This window comes from Nerophis lumbriciformis, linkage group LG01 (genome assembly GCF_033978685.3).
Source record: "Nerophis lumbriciformis linkage group LG01, RoL_Nlum_v2.1, whole genome shotgun sequence".
Lineage (NCBI taxonomy): Eukaryota > Metazoa > Chordata > Actinopteri > Syngnathiformes > Syngnathidae > Nerophis > Nerophis lumbriciformis.
The window spans coordinates 25,173,176-25,194,804 of NC_084548.2; the positions used below are offsets into that span (position 1 = coordinate 25,173,176).

The 21,629-nt window shown below is 41.1% G+C and overlaps 1 protein-coding gene and 1 non-coding gene across 2 annotated transcripts; both read right to left on the minus strand.

Moving 5' to 3' along the window:
- Positions 1-335: 335 nt before the first annotated feature.
- Positions 336-21,332, minus strand: nop58 (NOP58 ribonucleoprotein homolog (yeast)). Its single transcript, XM_061977960.1, has 14 exons — positions 21,083-21,332; positions 20,568-20,644; positions 20,436-20,488; positions 13,870-13,994; positions 9,853-9,989; positions 9,591-9,655; positions 6,349-6,629; positions 6,031-6,157; positions 5,677-5,840; positions 5,450-5,584; positions 5,152-5,213; positions 923-1,074; positions 728-828; positions 336-651 (listed from the first exon to the last, which is right to left on the minus strand). Exons 1-14 carry the CDS (start codon positions 21,125-21,127, stop codon positions 598-600), a joined length of 1,578 nt encoding a protein of 525 aa, XP_061833944.1. The 5' UTR covers positions 21,128-21,332; the 3' UTR covers positions 336-597.
- LOC133573457 (small nucleolar RNA SNORD11B) lies at positions 5,912-5,996 on the minus strand. The gene has a single exon (XR_009810933.1). It is a non-coding gene; the product is annotated as a small nucleolar RNA SNORD11B (small nucleolar RNA).
- Positions 21,333-21,629: the final 297 nt, after the last annotated feature.

Below are 21,629 nucleotides of genomic sequence, written 5' to 3' on the forward strand. Positions count from 1 at the left end.
GTGGGTGCGCATTTCACATGAATAAGCAACCTATGTGGCTGACTTAACTCGGTGAGGTCATTACTCATATAACAATGCAGATTTCGATTCAAATTCTGAGAGGGCAGCTTGGGCAATTTGCATAAAAAACGGCTCTCTCACAAACTAATTACAACTGTGACTGGATTTTCCTCGTAAACTTGAAGAGCCGTTCAAAAGACCCGACTCATTAGCGAACGTTAAGTCTCTCCTTAGTAGATTTAAACCCATTAAAATGTAAGCCTGTATCTTCATTCCCAATGACTATGTTTATCCGTAACTGTTTTTCAACTAATGACGTAAAAAGGAAACACTGGTTCTGCAAAAGTCATTTATTCCATGTGTTTTCTGTCTTCGGGTGTCATCTTAAAGACTGCACTAAAATAAACGTCAGAAACAAAAAAATAATACACTTTGTTCTGTCGAGACAAACCTCTGCAGACATCCAACTATCGATTTGCAGATTCAAAGTGAGATATTCTATCGGGCACTAAATACAATTTAGCCCTCTTTAAGATAAAATAACTATTTTAAAAAATGAGGAAAAACAAATATATATATACACACATCAGGTTTTCTTCAGTCTTCTTCCTCCTTAACTTTCTTTTTCTTCTTTTTCTTTTTCTCTGTTGGCTGGAGATGGAAACATTTACGTTTGATAAAGAAAATGAATACATTTTTAGAAAGCAGCGCTGAAAGTGTGTTATACCTCTGTGACCTCAACGCTCTCTTCCAACTCTTTCTTCTGCTTCTTTTTCTTCTTTTTGGGTGGCTCCTCACTAGCAGCTGTGGATGTTTCCCCTTCCACCTCTGATAAAAATGTAAGCCAAATTTAGAAATCATGCAAAAAAAATAATCAAATGATACAGCCCATCGGATTGCATTTTGCACTGATTGTACTCACCTGCAGTCTCTGGTTCTCTTTTGGGTTTTTTGGCCTTCTTGGCAGGTGTTATGATTTCTTCGTCCTCTTCCTCCTTCATCTCTTCTAACTTTCTCTTTTTAGAGGTGGATGGAATTGTAGAATCCCCCGATGGGTCATATAGTTTCACTTCACTATTGGGAGAAAAACATGTTCACAGCCTTTACATTTATATTTTGTGGGAAAACAATGTGATAGGCTCCAGTTCCCCCGTGACCCTGACAGGGACAAGCGGTAGAAAACTCCAGTTCCCCCGTGACCCTGACAGGGACAAGCGGTAGAAAATGGATGGTTGGATGGATAAAATTGTTTTACTCTATCGCAGAGGTCTTACATTTTTTTTATTGATTATAGACTTTCAAAAAAGCAAAAATTGCATTCCTGCTGCAATTTTCCCCACAAAGTTACATGACTATAAAGAGGCTGTTTGCAACTTAAATAAAAATAATAGCTTATAATGTCGGTCCAAGGAATTAGTCTGGCGTTTGGGCTTGTCACTCACTGCTGTCTCGCCACACAAAACACAAAAGCGAGTTAGGGGTAAGTTGGTCTCATAATGGCTGGTGTTGTTAACCTAGTACGTCTAAGACCTAAATGTTACTAACCTGGCTAAATAAAGCTGTCACGAAGCAATGACCCGAGAGGCTTCAGCTTTCCCTATAGACATGAAGAGGTTTGGTGAAATATTTAACTGCTTCTGTCGAGCAATATTGTTTTTAAAAAAAGGGCAATTTTCCTTATAGGCCTACTGTAAAAACAAAAATATAAATGTTTTAGTATTCCGTTGCTGAAATGTTAGCAAGTTTTTTAAATCTGTCATAGGCAATTTGTGCCTTCAGCTGGCCAGTTAAATAGTTTTGTGTGACGTGTCTGAAACAGCGCTGGATTCGCTTCATTTCACCTGTCTTTTGTGCTTGTCAGAGCAAATTTTCTTGCAAGCAATTGATGCTATGTCCTCGGCAGTCGCACTAAGACAGTACACAGAGCCATAGCTGCCCCCCCCCCTTTTTTTTAATTGGGGGGGGGGAAGGGCTGTCTTCAATGGTGCTTTGATCACAAGCTTAAAATAAACATCCACACGTTTTTTTAATTTCACAATTTGATTGATAAACTTGAGTATTTGATATCCTCACAAAATTGTCACAATGTGTACATTTTTAATACAGGTGAAATTTCCGGAAATCTTGGAAAGATCAATGCTGGGTCCATCACTTTTAAAAGCTCCACACTCCCCCTCTTTTATCTGCCACGTGAGTTTTCTCAACTTCTGCTCCAAGCATCATCTCTGATGTCATTCATAAACTGCAGTTTTTCGCCGGATGCTCCCAATTTTATAATGGGGGATTTAACCATGTAAGCCTAAAAAAGTCCAACAAACTTTCATCAATGTGTCCTGTCCAACCAGGCGTGACAAAACCTTGGATCTTTGTTATGGGTTAATTAAAGACGCTTTTAAATCTCTCCCCCTTCCCCCTTTGGGATCAGCAGCTCATGACTGTGTGCACCTTCTGCCCGTCTACAAGACTCTTATAAAAAGGGAAAAAGTGCAAACCAGGGAGGTGAAAGTATGGCCAGAAGTATCTGTTCTCTCCCTGCAGGAGTGCTTTGACTGCACTGACTGGGATGTGTTCGAGCAATCCTTGGAAGAACTTACTGATCCATCCATCCATCCATTTTCTACCGCTTATTCCCTTTGGGGTCGCTGGAGCCTATCTCAGCTACAATCGGGCGGAAGGCAGGGTACTGATGTAATTTGATATTATTATTTCTAGCAAAAGGGTTCAAATCTACCCCAATAACAAGCCATGGGTCACAAAGTCAGCAAAGTCCAGCATACAGAAAAGAAAAATTGCACGGTCCAGTATGAAAACTTTAGCTGGCGCCCATAACGTAAACACAAGTGCACATTTCACTTTCAATCCTTTTAATTCAGACTCAGATTTCGATAATGCTCTTAAGTGTTTTTTAACCGTTTTGACACTCTTGATTTAAGTAAGGAAATACAAGAACTCAGTCTCAAACTTCACAGTATCTAACACCTTCCCATTAATCAAAAAGATGTTGATAGCCTTTTCACACACAAAATTAAATACCGTATTTTCCGCACCATTAGCCGCACCTAAAAACCACAAATTTACTCAAAAGCTGACAGTGCGGCTTTTAACCCGGTGCGCTTTATATATGGATAAATATTAAGATTCATTTTCATAAAGTTTCGGTCTCGCAACTTCGGTAAACAGCCGCCATCTTTTTTCCCGGTAGAACAGGAAGCGCTTCTTCTTCTACGCAAGCAACCGCCAAGGTAAGCACCCGCCCCCATAGAACAGGAAGCGCTTCTTCTTCTACTGTAAGCAACCACCCGCCCGCGTAGAAGAAGAAAAAGCGCGCGGATATTACCGTACGTTTCATTTCCTGTTTACATCTGTAAAGACCACAAAATGGCTCCTACTAAGCGACAAGGATCCGGTTCATGAAAAGACGCAATCTCTCCATCCTCACACGGATTACTATTTCACAGCAACTGATATTCCTGTGAACCGCACTGTGGATACTGTGGATACAACGGGAGCACGTACGGTGAATATTCGCACCACAGGGAATGAGAAGTCGTCCTTCACTGTGGTTCTAGCTTGCCATGCTAATGGCCTGAAACTTCCACCCATGGTGATATTCAAAAGGAAGACCTTGCCAAAAGAGACCTTTCCAGCCGGCGTCATCATAAAAGCTAACTCGAAGGGATGGATGGATGAAGAAAAGATGAGCGAGTGGTTAAGGGAAGTTTACGCGAAGAGGCCGGGTGGCTTTTTTCACACAGCTCCGTCCATGTTGATATACGACTCTATGCGCGCACACATCACAGATGGTGTCAAAAAACAAGTGAAGCACACAAATACAACACTCGCCGTCATTCCGGGCGGATTAACCAAAGAACTCCAACCGCTGGATATTGGTGTCAACAGGGCATTCAAATCACGACTGCGAACGGCGTGGGAACAATGGATGACCGAAGGTGAACACACCTTCACTAAGACAGGCAGACAGCGCCGGACGACATACGCCAACATCTGCCAGTGGATCGTAAATGCTTGGGCAGATATTTCGGTCACAACTGTGGTCCGAGCTTTCCGGAAGGCAGGATTCACAGAACTGCTGGACAACAGTGACACTGACTCCGATGACTTCGACGAGACGGAACCGGCCATTTTGGATCCCACATTTGCCCAACTTTTCAATTCGGACACCGAAGACGAAGAATTCGAAGGATTTACGAATGAAGAATAACTTCAGAAAGTGAGCGCTATGTTTATTTTGTGTGTTGTGACATTAACGTTCGAGCAACATTATGTTGCTATTGCTCTGCACTATTTTGAATTTTACTATGTTTGTGATTGCACATTTGCGTACATTTTGGGACAGAGTTGTTAGAATGCTGGTTTTTAATATATTATTAAAGTTTGACTGACCTATCTGACTGTTTTTTTGCCATTCCCTTTAGCGCAGCGTAGGCGCGGCTTATAGTCCGGGGCGGCTTATAGTCCGGGGCGGCTTATAGGTGGACACAGTTTTGAAATATGCCATTCATTGAAGGTGCGGCTAATTACCCGGGGCGGCTTATAGTGCGGAAAATACGGTAGCCCTGGACCAGATTATATTATATTATATTTTGTGCAAAAGAACTGAGCTCAGTTTTTACATCTGTTTTTAATCAATCTTTAGAAACATGTCCCCAAAGTCTGGAAAGATGCTATAATTGTCCCAGTCCCTAAATCCAGTCGTCCTAACATTTTAAGTGATTTTAGACTTGTAGTCCTGACATATCTGCCAATGAAAACCCTTTAAAGACTGGTGCGATCAGAACTTTTAAAAAACATTGAACATGCTCTTGATTTACTGCAGTTTGCTTATATACAGGTAAAAGCCAGTAAATTAGAATATTTTGAAAAACTTGATTTATATCAGTAATTGCATTCAAAAGGTGTAACTTGTACATTATATTTATTCATTGCACACAGACTGATGCATTCAAATGTTTATTTCATTTAATTTTGATGATTTGAAGTGGCAACAAATGAAAATCTCTGTTTTGTGTTAATACCTTTGTTTATTTTAGTATATATGCATATGGATATGTCATTCTCTTGTATTTTACACTGCAACACAAATCTACCTTCGGGTACAAATAAAATCACTTGACGACTCCAAGTACTTACCTTTTGTGCTGATATTTGTCTGCCTTTGCCATAGCTTTTCCTGTACCACTGATTCTTCGGATCTAAAAAAAATAAATAAATGTATTCACACATTGTATTCAGAAACAAGAGCATGACTTAAATATTTGTAAATTACATAAATCAAATAATGAAAATGATCCCAATAGTGGTTTTGATCCAAGGAATGCCAAAAACTAAAAGTACGCACAACAAATTGCAATCTGATCTCATCACCGCTAATATACGGTGAACTGGAAACACTGCTGCACTCACATTGTAAATATAAAGTGGTACTTACTCCTTTCTCCTCCAACTGTCGTAATCTTGCTTCCAGTTTGGCTCGGTTCTCCACCCCCATTTCCGCATTTGTGTCTTCCCCCAAAGCATCATATCGGATAGCAAGGGATGTTTTGGCTGCCAACATTCTGGAGATCTGGAGGGGAAAAAGGAGAAATATATATACTTCTTATTAACAAACCATTTGTGGCTTGGATACTTCAGGTATACTTGTTACTCTAAACACACCTTGCCCTTGTTCTTGGCAGTAGTCTGGCCCACCAGAGAGGCGTGGTAGATGAGACCATACTTTGGTGTGTCCTTGCGGGTCTTCAGGGCTCGGAACAGTGCCTTTTCTGCCCCCAGAATCTGAACCGTGGAGGCCGGGTGCTTTGCCAGATTCAAAAGCGAACCTAGGTTTGAAAACATACAAATGATCTGTTTGGCGCTAAAGCAGAACCTCTTGGGGTGGGTCCAACTCCAACAAAAGCTCAGAAGAGGTAGTGACTTAAAAACATCACAAATGTTTTCAGGAAAATGACATGGCGTCAAGATCATCATGGCTGTGGCTTAGACTGGTACGGCCAATTCAGTGTCACTCACCTGCATGCGAGATGAGACGAGCACCAACTAACTCGCCCACCATTACTGTCAGGTTGGGGGCGATCGCCATCATCCGGTTCTTCAGATAGTCGTACAGCTGCGTGCGGTACTCTGAGATGTCAATCACCTGCACAAAAACGCAAGACTCTCAAAAAGCAGAAGTCTTTGTTATCACACAAAAGGTTCTGTCACGTGACCGTTCAGACGAGGTAGTGACAAAAAAACAACATGATTGTTTCTGGAAAAAGAAAGTCGTTCATCACCAAAGCCACTTGGATTCTGGTAACGGTTCAAATACTGTTTCCCTGAAATGCATACCTGGGTGCAGAGGTGACGAATGTTGCCGATGTCCTGTTCAGACACTTCTGTTCCCATGGAAATCTCGGCCGCCAATTTCACCTCTGCCTCAATTTCTTCAGGGAGAAGGTCTGAGAGGTCGCTGCCGGCCACATTGGTGCGGTAGCCAATCTTGCAGACCGTCTTGCAGTATGCCAAATTGTCTGTGATGACCTTTCCGAGCTCTGGGAAGTGCCAGCCGTACCACTCTCTGCAGCGCATGATGTAATTGTTCAGCTCCTTGTCCAGGTCATCTAACAGAGCTACGGAGAGTGCAAATACCAATAATGACTGCGTGGCACCTCTATCCTTCTCTTTTCTGTTTCCACAGCAGGACAGTAAACTTTAACAGTCATATTTTTCTAATGAACAAAGACAATGAAAAATCTAAAATAATAAATATGTCATACGGGACGGCGTGGCGCAATGGAAGAATGGCCGTGCGCGACCCGAGGGTCCCTGGTTCAATCCCCACCTAGTACCAACCTCGTCATGTCCGTTGTGTCCTGAGCAAGACACTTCACCCTTGCTCCTGATGGGTGCTGGTTAGCGCCTTGCATGGCAGCTCCCTCCATCAGTGTGTGAATGTGTGTGTGAATGGGTAAATGTGGAAGTAGTGTCAAAGCGCTTTGAGTACCGTATTTTCCGCACCATAAGGCGCCCTGGGTTAAAAGCCGCGCCTTCAATGAACGGCATATTTCAAAACTTTGTCCACCAATAAGCCGCCCCGTGTTGTAAGCCGCATCTAACTGCGCTAAAGGAATGTCAAAAAAACAGTCAGATAGGTCAGTCAAACTTTAATAATATATTAAAAACCAGCGTTCTAACAACTCTGTTCACTCCCAAAATGTACGCAAATGTGCAATCACAAACATACGTATATCAACATGGACAGAGCTGCGTGAAAAAAGCCACCCGGCCTCTTCGCGTAAACTTAAACTTACCTTAACCACTCGCTCATCTTTTCTTCATCCATCCCTTCGAGTTAGCTTTTATGATGACGCCGGCTGGAAAGGTCTCTTTTGGCAAGGTCTTCCTTTTGAATATCACCATGGGTGGAAGTTAGCATGGCAAGCTAGAACCACAGTGAAGGATGACTTCTCATTCCCTGTGGTGCGAATATTCACCGTACGTGCTCCCGTTCCACAGTGCGGTTCACAGGAATATCAGTTGCTGTGAAATACGGTAGTAATCCGTGTGCGGATGGAGAGATTGCGTCTTTTCATGAACCGGATCCTTGTCGCTTAGTAGGAGCCATTTTGTGGTCTTTACAGATGTAAACAGGAAATGAAACGTACGGTGATATCCGCGCGTTTTTTCTTCTTCTTCTTCCGGGGGCGGGTGGTTGCTTACAGTAGAAGAAGAAGCGCTTCCTGTTCTTTGGGGGCGGGTGCTTACCTTGGCGGTTGCTTGCGTAGAAGAAGAAGCGCTTCCTGTTCTACCGGGAAAAAAGATGGCGGCTGTTTACCTAAGTTGCGAGATCGAAACTTTATGAAAATGAATCTTAATATTTATCCATATATAAAGCGCACCGGGTTAAAAGCCGCACTGTCAGCTTTTGAGTAAACTTGTGGTTTTTAGGTGCGGCTAATGGTGCGGAAAATACGGTACCTTGAAGGTAGAAAAGCGCTATACAAGTACAACCCATTTATTTATCATTTATACACTATAGAACTCAACTAAGATTTTCAGGGGAAAACATGGCAAGCATCAAAAGAATTTACTCCGCGTTTTGCAATACGCCACATGAATTTCTTAAAGGGGAACATTATCACAATTTCAGAAGGGTTAAAACCATTAAAAATCAGTTCCCAGTGGCTTATTTTATTTTTCAACGTTTTTTTCAAAATGTTACCCATCATGCAATATCCCTAAAAAAAGCTTCAAAGTGCCTGATTTTAACCATCGTTATATACACCCGTCCATTTTCCTGTGACGTCACACAGTGATGCCAATACAAACAAACATGGCGCATAGAACAGCATGGTATAGCGACATTAGCTCGGATTCAGACTCGGATTTCAGAGGCTTAAGCGATTCAACAGATTACGCATGTATTGAAACGGATGGTTGTAGTGTGGAGGCAGGTAGCGAAAACGAAATTGAAGAAGAAACTGAAGCTATTGAGCCATATCGGTTTGAACCGTATGCAAGCGAAACGGACGAAAACGAAACGACAGCCAGCGACACGGGAGAAAGCGAGGACGAATTCGGCGATCGCCTTCTAACCAACGATTGGTATGTGTTTGTTTGGCATTAAAGGAAACTAACAACTATGAACTAGGTTTACAGCATATGAAATACATTTGGCAACAACATGCACTTTGAGAGTGCAGACAGCCCAGTTTTCATCAATTAATATATTCTGTAGACATACCCTCATCCGCTCTCTATTCCTGAAAGCTGATCTGTCCAGTCCAGTTGGAAATGCATCTGCTTTGAGTGTCGCAGGATATCCACACATTCTTGCCATCTCTGTCGTAGCATAGCTTTCGTCGGTAAAGTGTGCGGAACAAACGTCCAATTTCTTGCCACTTTCGCATCTTTGGGCCACTGGTGCAACTTGAATTCGTCCCTGTTCGTATTGTTACACCCTCCGACAACACACCGACGAGGCATGATGTCTCCAAGGTACGGAAAACAGTCGAAAAAACGGAAAATAACAGAGCTGATTTGACTCAGTGTTTGTAATGTGTTTGAGAAAATGGCGGATTGCTTCCCGATGTGACGTCACGTTGTGATGTCATCGCTCCGAGAGCGAATAATAGAAAGGCGTTTAATTCGCCAAAATTCACCCAATTAGAGTTCGGAAATCGGTTAAAAAAAATATATGGTCTTTTTTCTGCAACATCAAGGTATATATTGACGCTTCCATAGGTCTGGTGATAATGTTCCCCTTTAAGGTGAAATATAACATGGTGAACAAAAGGAAGCAAGTGGAAAATCCTCATATGTCTCAGCGCAAATCAGTATGACCTGCATGTTCTTTAACAAATTGTATTTGACTTTTGAGGTTTGTTTTATTTATTTTATAAAAATGATCTACTATATTTCTGTTTGATGAAAAAAATATTCCAACACTCACCACAGTTTAAAATATTAGGGATTATGGAGATGATTCAAAGTTAAAATGTGTTGTTGCACTTGTCTACGTTGAATTGTTTTGGGGGTTAGACTTGGCGATCGCTCCTATACAGTTCCATTTGCGAAAACATGCAACTTACATATGGCCTGCACAATCATGGTGTCCACTTTGTCTGGGCTGAACTTCAGCTTATAGCGGGACAAACTGGGGAAAACAAGCAGACCAAACAGTGAGGAATGCATTATACATCAAAACAACTTTCTCAGGCTTTAAATGGGAGCTACTGCTATCTCAGTGGTAGTGACAAATGCTGATGGAATATCTACAGGGGTGTTCAGACAGCAAGTTCTAATAATAGACAGCAGCTCAATTGATTTCGACGCAAGTGTGCAAACACCCACCTGTGAGCCAAACCTAGGGACATGGCACTTAATTCTTTCTGTGGCAGTCCTGTGATGAGGGCCTCCATTTGATTTCTGATGCACCTCATCAGTTCAGCTACAGCTGGGCTGTGGACACAGCTCAGGTCCAGCTTTTCCTGAAAAATCAGTCAGTCAGATGTTTTACTATAAATGCATTGAACGCTTCTAATTCCAGGTTTATTTTTGGTTAAACCGTCTGAAAGTAATTTATACCCAAAGTAAATACAGGGTTTCCCCTAAACTGCCAAGATACCTGTGGCGGTGGGGGCTTGGTCACAATGAGTGAAGTAATTTGCTATGGCTATATGATTTTCTTTAAAACGGCTCAAAAAATGTATACATAAATACATTTTTTTATTAATTAGTATGAACTAGGGGTGTAACGGTACACAAAAATGTTGGTTCGGTACGTACCTCGGTTTAGGTCAGGTTCATTTTCGGTACAGTAAGAAAACAACAAAATATACATTTTTTGGTTATTTATTTACCAAATTTGTAAACAATGGCATAACATACATATACACATAGGGTCCATTGCCAGGGTTAATGTGGTCAACATATATAAAATAAAAACTAAATAAGACAAGGCTCAGAATGGTTTCTTAACAAAACCTTTCTACATATAAAGTGCTTTTTTTTTTTATTGATTGAGACTTTTATTGGTAGATTGCACAGTACAGTACATATTCCGTACAATTGACCACTAAATGGTAACACCCGAATAAGTTTTTCAACTTGTTTAAGTCGGGGTCCACGTTAATCAACATTAAACTGCCTCAAGTCGTTGCTCAGATTAGAAATAAAAGGACAAAACTTTTCTTCTACATATAAAAAGTGCAACATTCAACAGTTTCAAGTCAACTCATCATGCTTAATTTATTACAGCATTTGGGAAGCCTGTAGTTGATTTTTATTATGTAAATATTTTTATAAACATGTGATAGCAGGGACCCTGCCATTCAAAACAAGGCTGATACATTACTAATGATTAATGTAACTATAGCTGAAAAAATAGTACAATAGCAATAGGAGAGACTATTCATCCCTGAACACCATGGAGTTCATGTAGGCTTAATGATGCAGTTACATTATTATATCAACTATCAGAGACAGCTTCAGGAAACTCTTCATTTAACATAATGTCCTTTTTGCTGCTTCAACACAGCTCAATCAACACAGAAAAAGGTAAAGTGAAATAACAGACAGACAGGGCTTTGCTGTCCGTAACGCACGCATGCACGCACCAAAATGAGCTAACGTTACGTTAAAATCGAATTAGCCTTCACCTCAAGCCAGGACTGTGAGCGAGCTGAGCTGCAGTTTATATTTCTAGAAGGTCAACGGGTTCATAGTGATGTTACTAGTAGTTGACTGGGAGGTGTTTATTATAATTTGGGGAGAGTACGCTGACTGATGCTTACCCGCTAAACGCTAAGCACTGACGACATGCGCTCTGAATACGCACTGCTGATTGGCTGTTACCGCTCTGAATACGCACTGCTGATTGGCTGTTACCGCATTGTGTGTAACAATCAGATGGTTGTGTGGGTGGGACAATGCTGGGTGCTGCGGAGTGCTGACAGAGATATAGGCAGTAGAAGCGGAGCAGCTTGTTAAGACTAGCTTTGGCGGCTACTTAATATGTTCGTGTGGAAACTCGTTCGGGACACCTCCGAACCGAACCGAACCGAAACGGTTCAATAAAAAAAAACGTACCGTTACACCCCTAGTATGAACATATCTTTTTATGGTTTTGGCATATTTTCAATTGATGCTGCTTTTTGTACAAGATTCTTTGTTGAGAATTTTTTCAAGTGTTTATTGACTTTTAATATTTTTTTTTATTAAAAACAACTAGCATCAAATCTAGCATCTTCTTCTGGTGTTATTATAAAATGTACTCGTGTTTAGAGACTCTACTTCTGTCCCTCGATGTCCCTGACTAAAGAGGCTGAAGCGAGCACGACGTCACACTTGCTTCGCGCTGTTGCTCTAGTTGGACTTTCTCTTTTTAAAAGCCAACACTGTCCTAATATTTGCACATTTTGAAGATGGCTGTCCGCAGGGGTATATCAGCAATATATATATATATATATATATATATATATATATATATATATATATATATATATATACATATATATATATAAAAATCCCGTCCACATAGCAGACAACGTTCCAATGGCGTGCGTTTTGTTTACATCCGGTTCGGTAGCGCGGTTTTTGGTGATGAAAGTCTTTTTTTCAGTGGTCAAGTTTTCGAGACATCACTTGTCAATAGTGTGCGAATAGGATATATTTATCAATTCATACTGTAACAACCAGCTAATGTTAATGTTTTATGTTCGTGTGGTTTGGATTTGATGTCAGTTTTTACCATGTTTACAAACACCGTCCATGCCTGAAAGATGATTGGCAGAGAATGAGTAAGTGTTTGTGTGTCCGGCGGAAAAGCAAAGACTCAAGGAGACAAAAGGGTTTTCATGGGAGGTGAAATCTGTTGAAACTGTGTCATTGTTTGTTATCATAAAATTGGTAATAAAAGTTTAAAAAATAGTATATTACTTTAATTTGTTTTCAAGTTAAAAAAAGCCCTCATTTTCAAGTTGTGGCAGTAGTAAATATGCCATGGCGGCGTGCCACATTCAATTACATTAAGGGGAAACCCTGAAATATATGAATAAGAGCTTGGCTTTGGAATCCTTTGACAGCGAACAAATAAAGGCACAAATTTACAGTATTGGGCGCGATAAAGCTTCTTCAGAACACCAAGAGGTTAAAGCACCAGGAGAGTGGAAAACAAATTGCCTCTATATTGAAGCTATTATCAAATATATCTGATTCATGACAAGACTGCCAAAGTTTGTGAAAAAAAGATATGATCAAAATAGTATCAAGCTCAGATTCCCCAGCCATTATGAGAGATAATGAGGAAGCCAGTCACGTGATTGCGTGATGTAGAGATGTTCCCCATCAACAACAATGCTAATCAAGCAGACTTTGTGAGAGCCAACAACAATCACTTTGGGAAAATCATGATCCAGGACCTTATATTGTTGAGCCCTAACTCAAGAGGATGAGCAGTAAGTTTTAGAAAGCCGACTGCTACCCGGCTGCAGCTTTTTTGTGACACTATCATCTGTGCTAAACATACAAACTAACCATATTAAACCATCATACAACAAACACCAATATCTCCACTCTTGCCGGGAAGCCGACCGACGGGATGCTCACATAATTCTGTTTGGATAAAGATTCAATAACAAACTTCACAATGGGTTAAAAAAAAGTTGCTGCAACAAGCGTGTTTTTGTCTTTTTTGCCACCCCTGGGACGTAAAAGTGGATTTACTTTTAGCAGGTTTGAGACAAAGCAAAAGCAGCCGCTGGTTTATAGTGTGTCAACATCAGCAGCGTATGCTAGCCATAACTCATTGCTATCAGTGTGCCGCGGAAATAGTCTGTCTGCGTTGGCGCTCATAATAACAATTTCACTCATATTTGGTTAATTTTCAGGTCAGGACATGTAAATGGAGTACTGTTAGCGGTTTTCAGATGTTTTTATAATGGGTATAATGAGCGCAACAGAGGACCCTCAATCTGTTGACTCAATTGTTAGCTATTTATTTACAATTTCAAATGCATAAAAAAGCTAAGCATATGTGTTCTTGACTTACATAAAGACTGCAAATGATAAACATCCCTTTTAAATTTTTTGCACATTTCCACTATGAATCATCTGATAACTTGGTCAGAGTGCAGAAGCGTTACTACAGTAATGTAAAATCTACGGAAATTTCCGAAGGTGTTCGAAGCGGAATATTAAAAATGGCTGACTTGAGTTTGTGTCATTTCGTGACATTTTGCGGACTGTAAATACAATTGAATTTGGTTTAATAGATACAATGAAACACAAATAGGCATATAAAGTCAACTTGTTTTCCCACTCTACTGTTACTTTAAGGAAGATTATTCCTACAACAGTTGAGCAACTTACTTTAATGACACCACCAAGTTTTACATCACTGATGGCCAGCTGCTCGTGCGCCTCCTTAGCGACAACCTTCTTCAGCACCTTCTTCAGGCTCTTTCCAATTTTACCCTCAACAAGGGCTGTGGCCGCTGAGTAAAAGAGATAGACAACATTTAGGAAGAAATTAATCAGAAGAAAATGATCAAACACCCAAAAAATGTCAACGGTAAATAAAAGTACTATAAAAGATCACTGATGTAAAATACACCATATGCACCTGGTCTGCCATAAAAAGAGAAAAGTATGTATAGGTGTCAAGTACGCAGCTCAAAGTTAATAACTGTGGAGCGTTCAAGGACTTCCAAACAAAGTGGGGAATGTTATTGCTTCACGAAAAACAATTGTGGGCTTTCTAACATAATTGTAAGACATAAAAAGCATGCAGGGTTTCCTCTACAGTACATGTACCGTATTTTCCGCACTATAAGGCGCACCGGATTATTAGCCGCACCTTCTATGAATTACATATTTCATAATTTTGTCCACCAATAAGCCGCCCCGGACTATAAGCCGCGCCTACGCTGCGCTAAAGTGAATGTCAAAAAAACGCTGCGCTAAAGTGAATGTCAAAAAAACAGTCAGATAGTTCAGTCAAACTTTAATAATATATTGAAAACCAGCGTTCTAACAACTCTGTCCCAAAATGTACAAATGTGCAATCACAAACATAGTAAAATTCAAAATGGTGTAGAGCAATAGCAACATAATGTTGCTCGAACGTTAATGTCACAACACACAAAATAAACATAGCGCTCACTTTCTGAAGTTATTCTTCATTCGTACCGGTAAATCCTTCGAATTCTTCGTCTTCGGTGTCCGAATTGAAAAGTTGCGCAAGCGTGGGTTCCAAAATGGCCGGCTCCGTCTCTTCGAAGTCATCGGAGTCAGTGTCGCTGTTGTTGTCCAGTAGTTCTGTGAATCCTGCCTTCCGGAAAGCTCGGACCACAGTTGTGACCGAAATATCTGCCCAGGCATTTACGATCCACTGGCAAATGTTGGCGTATGTCGTCCGGCGCTGTCTGCCCGTCTTAGTGAAGGTGTGTTCGCCTTCGGTCATCCATTGTTCCCACGCCGTTCGCAGTCGTGATTTGAATGCCCTGTTGACACCAATATCCAGCGGTTGGAGTTCTTTGGTTAATCCACCCGGAATGACGGCGAGTGTTGTATTTGTGTGCTTCACTTGTTTTTTGACACCATCTGTGATGTGGGCGCGCATAGAGTCGTATATCAACATGGACGGAGCTGCGTGAAAAAAGCCACCCGGCCTCTTCGCGTAAACTTCCCTTAACCACTCGCTCATCTTTTCTTCATCCATCCATCCCTTCGAGTTAGCTTTTATGATGACGCCGGCTGGAAAGGTCTCTTTTGGCAAGGTCTTCCTTTTGAATATCACCATGGGAGGAAGTTTCTGGCCATTAGCATGGCAAGCTAGAACCACAGTGAAGGACGACTTCTCATTCCCTGTGGTGCGAATATTCACCGTACGTGCTCCCGTTGTATCAACAGTGCGGTTCACAGGAATATCAAAAGTCAGTGGAACCTCGTCCATGTTGATAATGTTCTCTGGCCGGATCTTTTTTTCCGCTATCTTCTTTTTACAATATGCACGGAAAGTAGCCAGCTTTTCTTTAAAGTCGTTAGGCAGTTGCTGTGAAATAGTGGTCCGTGTGCGGATGGAGAGATTGCGTCTTTTCATAAACCGGAAACACCAAGAAGCACCACCTTTAAAATCATCCAGGTGAAGTTCGCTTGCTAGCGTTGTTGCCTTCATTCGAATAGTGATGGTGCTGACACTTCTGCTTGCTGCTCTCTGCTCAACAACCCCCTGTTCGAGTTCGTCCTCCAACTGTTGCCATCGTGCTTTGTTCCCTCGGAAACTCTGTTTTGTCTTCTTTACCTGGCGCAGGTCATCTTCTTGCTTCCTCCACCTACGCACCATTGATTCATTTATGTTATATTCTCTTGCTGCTGCTCTATTTCCGTGTTCTTCGGCATGACTTATTGCCTTAAGTTTAAATTCTGCGTTATAAGCGTGTCGCTTAGTAGGAGCCATTTTGTAGTCTGGTCTTTACAGATGTAAACACACAAAGGAAATGAAACGAAATATCCGCGCGCTTCTTTTTCTTCCGGGGGCGGGCGGTAGCGCTTCCTGTTCTATGGGGGCGGGTGCTTACCTTGGCGGTTGCTTGCGTAGAAGAAGAAGCGCTTCCTGTTCTACCGGGAAAAAAGATGGCGGCTGTTTACCGAAGTTGCGAGATCGAAACTTTATGAAAATGAATCGTAATAAAGCGCACCGGGTTATAAGGCGCACTGTTAGCTTTTGAGAAAATGTGTGGTTTTTAGGTGCGCCTTATAGTGCGGAAAATACGGTAGCTAAAAGTGACCCACACTGCTATGGAAAAATAAAAGCCACCACACCTTTAAAATGTGGTTTTTTTTTTTTTTATAAAAACATGAATCCAAATTTACGCAATATATTGTATGAATGATATACAGTATATCATCTATTATTTAGGCACTATTGGCCATAATTAGTTTGAAAAAGATCTCAAATATTAAAATGTTCCTCTATACTTTTGAAAATTGTGCATTTGAATCGCCTGTCAGCATAAGCGCTACAGTATGGAGAGAAAAAAGTTTATAAGAAAGGTATTTCAAGCTAATTAATGCATGTCTTGTTTAAGTACCGTATTTTTCGGACCGTAAGTCGCAGTTTTTTTTTCATAGTTTGGCCGGGGGTGCGACTTATACTCAGGAGCGACTTATGTGTGAAATTAACACATTACCGTTAAATATCAAATAATATTGTTTAGTTCATTCACGTAAGAGACTAGACATATAAGATTTCATGGGATTTAGCGATTAGGAGTGACAGATTGTTTGGTAAACGTATAGCATGTTCTATATGTTATAGTTATTTGAATGACTCTTACCATAATATGTTACTCTAACATACCAGGCACATTCTCAGTTGGTTATTTATGCGTCATATAACGTACACTTATTCAGCCTGTTGTTCACTATTCTTTATTTATTTTAAATTGACTTTCAAATGTCTATTCTTGGTGTTGGGTTTTATCAAATAAATTTCCCAAAAAAATGCGACTTATACCGTATTTTCCGCACTATAAGGCGCACCTAAAAACCACAAATTTTCTCAAAAGCTGACAGTGCGCCTTATAACCCGGTGCGCTTTATATATGGATAAATATTCAGATTCATTTTCATAAAGTTTCGGTCTCGCAACTTCGGTAAACAGCCGCCATCTTTTTCCCCCGTAGAAGAAGCGCGCAGTGCATGCTGGGATATGTGACGTTTCATTTCCATTTGTGTGTTTATGTAAAGACCCCAAAATGGCTCCTATTAAGTGTGTTGTCTGTCTAATTATAAATAATGCAGACGAGGCGTGTTAACTGAGTTCTCAACGTTTACTCACAGCGTGCTCATAACCACATTCTAACTCCCAGCATACAACAACGCTTCTCAGGGCTACCGCGCATGCTCGTCACTATCATTGCATGCTGGGTAGTGTAGTTGTTATATTTGCTAGCTCATAACATCACATTAAGAGACACGCTTACGCGCTTAATTCAATTCAATACTCGCCGTCATTCCGGGTGGATTGACAAAAGACCTCCAGCCGCTAGATATTGGTGTCAACAGGGCATTCGAAGCTAGACTGCTAACTGCGTGGGAACAGTGGATGACAGAAGGCGAACACACGTGACGTTCACCAAGACAGGGAGGCAGGGAGACAGCGCCAGACGACATTTTGGATCCTACATTCGCCCAACTTTTCAATTCGGACAACGAAGGAGAATAATTCGAGGGATTTATGAATGAAGAATAACTTCAGAAAGTGAGCGTTATGTTTATTTTGTGTGTTGTGACATTAACGTTCGAGCAACATTATGTTGCTATTGCTCTGCACTATTTTGAATTTTACTATGTTTGTGATTGCACATTTGCGTACATTTTGGGAGTGAACAGAGTTGTTAGAACGCTGGTTTTTAATATATTATTAAAGTTTGACTGACCTATCTGACTGTTTTTTTGACATTCCTTTAGCGCAGTTAGATGCGGCTTACAACACCGGGCGGCTTATAGGTGGACAAAGTTTTGAAATATGCCGTTCTTTGAAGGCGCGGCTTTTAACCAAGGGCGCCTTATGGTGCGGAAAATACGGTACTCCAGTTCGACTTATGTTTTTTTCCTTCTTTATTATGCATTTTCGGCAGGTGCGACTTATACTCCGGTGCGACTTATACTCCGAAAAATACGTTATGTAAAAACTACCCTAATTTTGATATTACTATCAACAGTAATCTAACTTTACAGCGTGTGCGTCTTTAAACCTCCGTTTGGGGGTTCTGTTGTGTGGCGATTGCATGATCTCCCTGTGTGTGGATTTTCTTCGAGTACGCCGGTTTCCTCCCACATTCCAAAAATATATATGCATCACCATCGATTAAATCATTAATTTTCTACCGCTTGACACAACCGAAGACAGTGTCTGCAGAGAAACTTTCCTTTGTTAACCCTTTGTGTGCATCATGATGAATTCTTCACATAAACTGGAAGATATGGACATCCTATCAGTTGTCATCAAAGTAAGAGCAGACATTGTACAGTGAGCTATCGTTTTATTATGTTTGTATGTATGTTTATAGTGTGTATTTCTTTTTTAGCACTTAGCAATACTGCTACATGATGCTTAGTGTTTCATTAAATCTGGACCTGTTTAGCAGAGCATCTAAAACTTGTACCTCATCCTCTTTATATTAAGGATCAACAATATACATTTCTAGATCATAATTTTTCCCAAAGTAATTGTTGGCTCTCAAAGTTTGCATGATTTGCATTGTTGTTGGTGATGAAGGAAACTGGTCCCTACCACTATGACGTGATGATGTGTCCCTCAATATCTCTCAAAATGGCTTAAAAATCTGCATGAGGTACTATTTTGATCATATCCATTTACTCGCAAACTTTGTAAGTCTTCCGGTGTCATACGTCAGATATATATGGTAATAGCTTCAATATAGAGGCAATTTGTCTTTCCACTCTACTGATACTTTAGGAACTTTCAGTTTTGGTTGATTTTGGCGACGCCAGTGGACCAAAGCGGTAGTGTTTTGCCTGAAGGAAGACCACATTTCCCATGAGAACCAGCACATAATGCCATAAATCGTCAGAAACTACAGTCAGGTATATAGGTGGGAATCTTTGGGCACTTCACTATTCGATTACAATTCAAGAGCTGCAATTCAATTAAAAATCAATCATGTACAAGGCATCAAAATTGATGCCTCTTTAATTTATGTATATTGATGCAGTTTTACATTTCATTTCACTAAATAGGCGTTTATCACTTGCAGCTTTAAAAAAAACAGTGCATTTATGATAAAAAAACATGAATTCCCAAATGTATTAGATTAATGAAAATGTTTGCAAAACTGGAACATAAGTGCCCTAAAATAAAGGAGCTGGTCGGATCTCTGTGCCCATCCATCCATTTTCTACCGCTTATTCCCTTCGGGGTCGCGAGACGTTATTTCGCGAGTTCTATATGACTGGCGCTTGACAGCGTCATACTTGCCAACCCTCCCAATTTTTTCGGGAGACTCCCGAAAATCAGGGCAACTATTCTCTCGTATGTCTGCTGATTTTCACCCAAACAATAATAATAAGGGCGTGCCGTGATGGCAATATCTTAAGCGCCCTCTACAGGCTGTTAAACAGCGTGCCAGCCCATTTACATGTTGTATGAGGCTTCTGCAGACACACAAGTGACTGCAATGCATACTTACTAAACAGCCATACAGGTTACACTGAGGGTGGCCGTATAAAACAACTTTAACACTGTTACTAATATACGCCACACTGTGAACCCACACCAAACAAGAATGACAAACACATTTCTGGAGAACATCCGCACTGTAACACAACAGAACAAATACCCAGAATCCCATGCAGCACTAACTCTTCCGGGCTACATTATACACCACCGCTACCACCAAACCCCCCCCCCCCCCGTGCGTCGGTTGAGGTGGGCAGGGTTGGGGGTGTATAATGTAGCCCGGAAGAGTTAGTACTGCATGGGATTCTGGGTATTAGTTCTGTTGTGTTTATGTTGTGTTACAGTGCGGATGTTCTCCAGAAATGTGTTTGTCATTCTTGTTTGGTGTGGGTTCACAGTGTGGCGCATATTTGTAACAGTGTTAAAGTTGTTTTATACGGCCACCCTCAGTGTGAATTGTATGGCTGTTGACTAAGTATGCCTTACAGTCACTTATGTGTGAAGGGCAGAGCCCGCATACAACATGTGACTGAGCCGGCACGCAGATAGTGTAAAATCAGACGCTAAAAAGGCACGCCCTCAATATTGATGCCCCGGGAGATTTTCGGGAGAAGCACTGAAAAATCGGGAGGGTCAGCAGGTATGCAGCTGAGCCACATCAGAGTGATCAAAGAGCCGCATGCGGCTCCGGAGCCGCGGGTTGCCGACCCCTGGTTTAGTGAGTCAATACCTGCTAAAGCCTCTGTCGTGTCTTGGAACTTTTCAAAGTGCTTCAGTTTGACGCTGAAAAATAATAAAGAGTTCAGTAAGTTCAAATGTTATATTTCAATACTTACCATGCATGTTCAACATCTTTACTCACATTTTATTTGCCTTTTCGGGAGTTTCAAACTCCTTGTATAAACTGTCGACCTGCTGTAGTTTGGTTTCATCAAGAACCTGGAGGGGGGAAAAAAGAGGCGACATGTGAAGACTTGACGCAAGGAGACAGGTCAGGTTAGCTCCTAGTTGGTTAAAAACAATCCATACTATATGTGCCTCAAAGTGGGGAAAACCCCTACACTGTGGAAATGGTAAGACTTAAATGAGTTTTCATTAAGGTTACTGCCACGCGTTCACACACGTGGTTGGAGGGCCCGTCGACCGACAGTTCACCTGAAAGAATCAAGGCTCTAAACGTTCGAGTACTGAATGAAAATCGCGATGACGTGTTGATAATCGTGCTATCAGACATTATATCAAATAAAGTCAAATAGCGATCGAAGCAACAACCGATCTTAGCAATTAGCATCGACGTTAAGCTAAGCTAACTCGTGTTGCTTAGCCACGTTTAAACTAATACGCAGGGGGTAAAAAATGTGTGTATGGAGAACTTACTTTAAAAATTGCATATCCTGCAGCGGTCTCAAATAAGACGAGCATTTTGGTCGCCCCTTCTCTTTTACAACAGGATTGGTCTGTCGGTGGCGATCATTGAAGACAAGTTGCCAAATGTCCTGCTTCGCTCCTTGGCTGCGACTGCACGTGCACGCGATGCTACACTCGTGGTTTAAGCTGCTGCGTGCAGAAGGTTGCCAGATAGGAAACGACACTTTCTTCTTCTTCGTTGGTTTGTGGCGGTTGGCAAGCAACCCTGTGGTGTGCTTTACCGCCACCTTTTGATATGGAGTGTGGACTGAGATTGAAACCAACTCTCCATTCGTTTATTAACCCTGTCTTTTTTTAACTGTATGTGATGCTTTGTACCATACATGTTCCGAGCGCAATCCGAAAATATCTTCCACTACTAACCTAACTTTCTCTTTCGCTATTTTCCAGTATTACCCTATCCATCCCTACCCTATGTAATTAATCAAATGTAAATAATCAAATGTATATACTTGTTCTTATTAGAGATGTCCGATAATATCGGCCTGCCGATATT

Coding starts and splice junctions, on each gene's coding strand:
- nop58 (XM_061977960.1), bottom strand. CDS start 21,127: ATGCTCGTCTTATTTGAGACCGCTGCAGGATATGCAATTTTTAAA. Junction 9,990..13,869: donor AACTTGGTGGTGTCATTAAA/GTAAGTTGCTCA, acceptor CTGATTTTTCAG/GAAAAGCTGGACCTGAGCTG. Junction 9,656..9,852: donor TCCCTAGGTTTGGCTCACAG/GTGGGTGTTTGC, acceptor TGTTTTCCCCAG/TTTGTCCCGCTATAAGCTGA.